The 2959-nt window shown below is 50.4% G+C and overlaps 1 protein-coding gene across 1 annotated transcript; it reads left to right on the top strand.

The window, feature by feature from the left end:
• The first annotated feature begins 635 nt into the window (after nt 1–635).
• Nucleotides 636–1604, top strand: LOC148593306 (olfactory receptor 14A16-like). The gene has a single exon (XM_088531431.1). It carries the CDS (start codon nt 636–638, stop codon nt 1602–1604), a length of 969 nt encoding a protein of 322 aa, XP_088387557.1.
• Nucleotides 1605–2959: the final 1355 nt, after the last annotated feature.

Here is a 2959-nt window from a genome sequence, read left to right as displayed (position 1 = left end):
GAGGGTGACATGGGATCTTTGAGCAGTAACAGGGACAAGACACTGCGACAGAGAAAGAGCTGCCAGCAGGGACAGCTCCAGGCAGCAGAGATGGGCAGGGAAGGAGAAGGAACTGCAGGACATGAGACTCTGCTGAACTCTGCAGCCAGAGCTGTGGCAGAGGAGAGGGGCATCTCTTTGGTGCCTCCCCACCAAAGGGCTGAGAGGGGCAGTGCTGCAATGTCCCCCTCTGCAAGGTGCCATACCCTGCTGGTAAAGTTAAGATTTTCCAGAATGCCTCTCTGTCCCTCTCCTTGCCTCTCTTGGCAACAGGGTCATGGTGTTGCTCCTTAATCCTTCTCCTGTCCATGCTGCTCCTGTTCTTGCTCTCTGCTTCCTGTGCTTGGGCGTATTCAGCTGCAGGTCAGGCACCAAAGCTACAAGTAGTGGAAAAGAAGAATTTCCAAGGGAGTGAGGTCTCCACAGCCCCATTCTGTCCTGTGCAGTAACATCATTTTCTAGCTAGAAGAGACATGAGCCTCAGAGATCTGTGAATGAGACAGATAGATAAAAAACTTCATTAATTTGTTTATTTTCCTTTGAGGAGTGTCCTCCTAACTTGTCTCTGTCTGTTTTTTCCTTGGTGAGTCTCCCATATGTATGGGGAGGAAATGTCCAACAGCAGCTCCCTCCACGAGTTCCTCCTCCTGCCATTCGCAGACACACGGGAGCTGCAGCTCTTGCACTTCTCACTTTTCCTGGCCATCTACCTGGCTGCCCTCCTGGCCAACAGCCTCATCATCACAGCCGTAGCCTGCGACCACCGCCTCCACACCCCCATGTACTTCTTCCTCCTCAACCTCTCCCTCCTTGACCTTGGATCCATTTCCACCACTGTCCCCAAATCCATGGCCAATTCCTTCTGGAACAGCAGGGACATTTTCTACCTGGGTTGTGCTACCCAGGTCTTTTTCTTTGTCTTCTTTATCTCAGCAGAGTATTGTCTCCTCACTGTCATGGCCTACGACCGCTACGTTGCCATCTGCAGACCCCTGCACTATGGGACCCTCATGGACAGCAGAGCTTGTGTCAGAATGGCAGCAGCTGCCTGGGCCAGTGGCTTTCTCTATGCTCTTCTGCACACAGGGAACACATTTTCCCTACCCCTCTGCCAAGGCAATGTGGTGGAGCAGTTCTTCTGTGAGATCCCCCAGATCCTCAAGCTCTCCTGCTCAGATGCCTACCTCAGGGAAATTGGAGTTAGTGTGGTTAGTCTTTGTTTAGCCTTTGGGTGTTTTGTTTTCATCATGGTGTCCTACATGCAGATCTTCAGGGCTGTGCTGAGGATCCCCTCTGAGCAGGGCCAGCACAAAGCCTTTTCCATGTGCCTCCCACACCTGGCCGTGGTCCTCCTGTTTGCCAGTACTTCATTTTTTGCCTACCTGAAGCCCCCCTCCATCTCCTCCCCAGCTCTGGATCTGGTGCTGGCTGTTCTGTACTCACTGGTGCCTCCTACACTGAATCCCCTCATCTACAGCTTGAGGAACAAGGAGCTCAAAGCTGCACTGAGGAAACTGGTTCAATGGGTACAATGCCAAGACCATCTGCATCTACTGCACAACTGACGAGGTGTATCTACTCATCCCCAGGGTAACTGGCATTAAGGGTCTTCCTTCCTTCCTTCCTTCCTTCCTTCCTTCCTTCCTTCCTTCCTTCCTTCCTTCCTTCCTTCCTTCCTTCCTTCCTTCCTTCCTTCCTTCCTTCCTTCCTTCCTTCCTTCCTTCCTTCCTTCCTTCCTTCCTTCCTCCCTCCCTCCCTCCCTCCCTCCTTCCCTTCCTCCCTCCCTCTCTTCCTCTCTCCCTGTCTTCCTTCCTCTCTTCCTCTCTTCCTTCCTCTTCCTTCCATCCTCTCTTCCTTTGTTTCTCTCATCCTCTATCTCTGTCTCTCTCGTTCTCTCTCTTTATCTCTTTCTGTCTTTCTGTCTGTCTTCCTTTTCCTGCTTAAAGATAAAATGATTCAATTAGTAATATTTCAGCAGCAATAAACTGCCCATCCTTCTACTCAAGTAATATCTAATTTCTCTCAGACAACTCCTGTGATTTTGGCATTCTTGCTTTAATAATGAGGTTTGTGCACAAGTTTCTGGATTCATCCCACTTCTCCAGAGGTGTTAACCGTGTCTTTCTGACACAGAGGTCTTCTTTAAATGTCTCTATCATAGTGTCAGAGCTGTCGTTCCCCTAATTAAAGGGTATGTTTTCATTGCATCTTGTGGACTGGTCTCTTCTTCCAAAGCTGGTGCCAAGAATTTGCTCCATGACTTTCAGCCTGAAAGATGCTTGTTGCTTTTCTGGGGCTCTTGATGGGCCCAAGGCAATGAGCTCCTGGGGGGATATGCTAGGGAATAAGGACTGGATTCAGTTCTCACTTGTGAGTGCTCGGTGCTCCTGATAGTGATGAATGGCCAAGTAGTATCTGCCTGGGACTGTCCCCCGTATGGTGGCCTATGACCACATTGGGGACCTTGCAGGCACTGGGAAATGAACTTCAAGAGCTGCCCATGACAGTTTATACCTGAAGTCATGGTCTGGATTTAGGGACACATGAACACAGCCTGAGCCATTTTATATGCCCTGTGCTTGCTCAGAGCATCATTCACAAATAGAAGCCCCTTGATATGGTGTTCTCAGGTACAATGATGCCTGTCCAGCTGGGTCTGTGTTCAACCATGAGCACAACAACTGCAGAGTCACCCTGTGACCCCAGAGCACCACAGCCCACTCACTCTGCAGAGCAGCACCAGCATCTCGGGGTCCTGCAGGGAGCACCGGGGAGGCTCCAGGACCTTCCAGGCAGACCATAACTAAGGAATTAACCAGGAAAGGGTTTTCCAGGGAGCAGGGATATCCCTGGGGAAGGGGAAAAGGAGCAATTGTGCTCTTAGAAGGAGGAATAAATGGGGAAAAGAAATATGTTTCTG

The sequence above is a fragment of the Tinamus guttatus genome, unplaced genomic scaffold (genome assembly GCF_059628265.1).
Source record: "Tinamus guttatus ecotype Peru unplaced genomic scaffold, ASM5962826v1 Tinamus_guttatus_pri_ptg000417l, whole genome shotgun sequence".
In the NCBI taxonomy this organism is placed as follows: domain Eukaryota; kingdom Metazoa; phylum Chordata; class Aves; order Tinamiformes; family Tinamidae; genus Tinamus; species Tinamus guttatus.
This window is presented reverse-complemented; position numbering and strand designations above follow the sequence as displayed.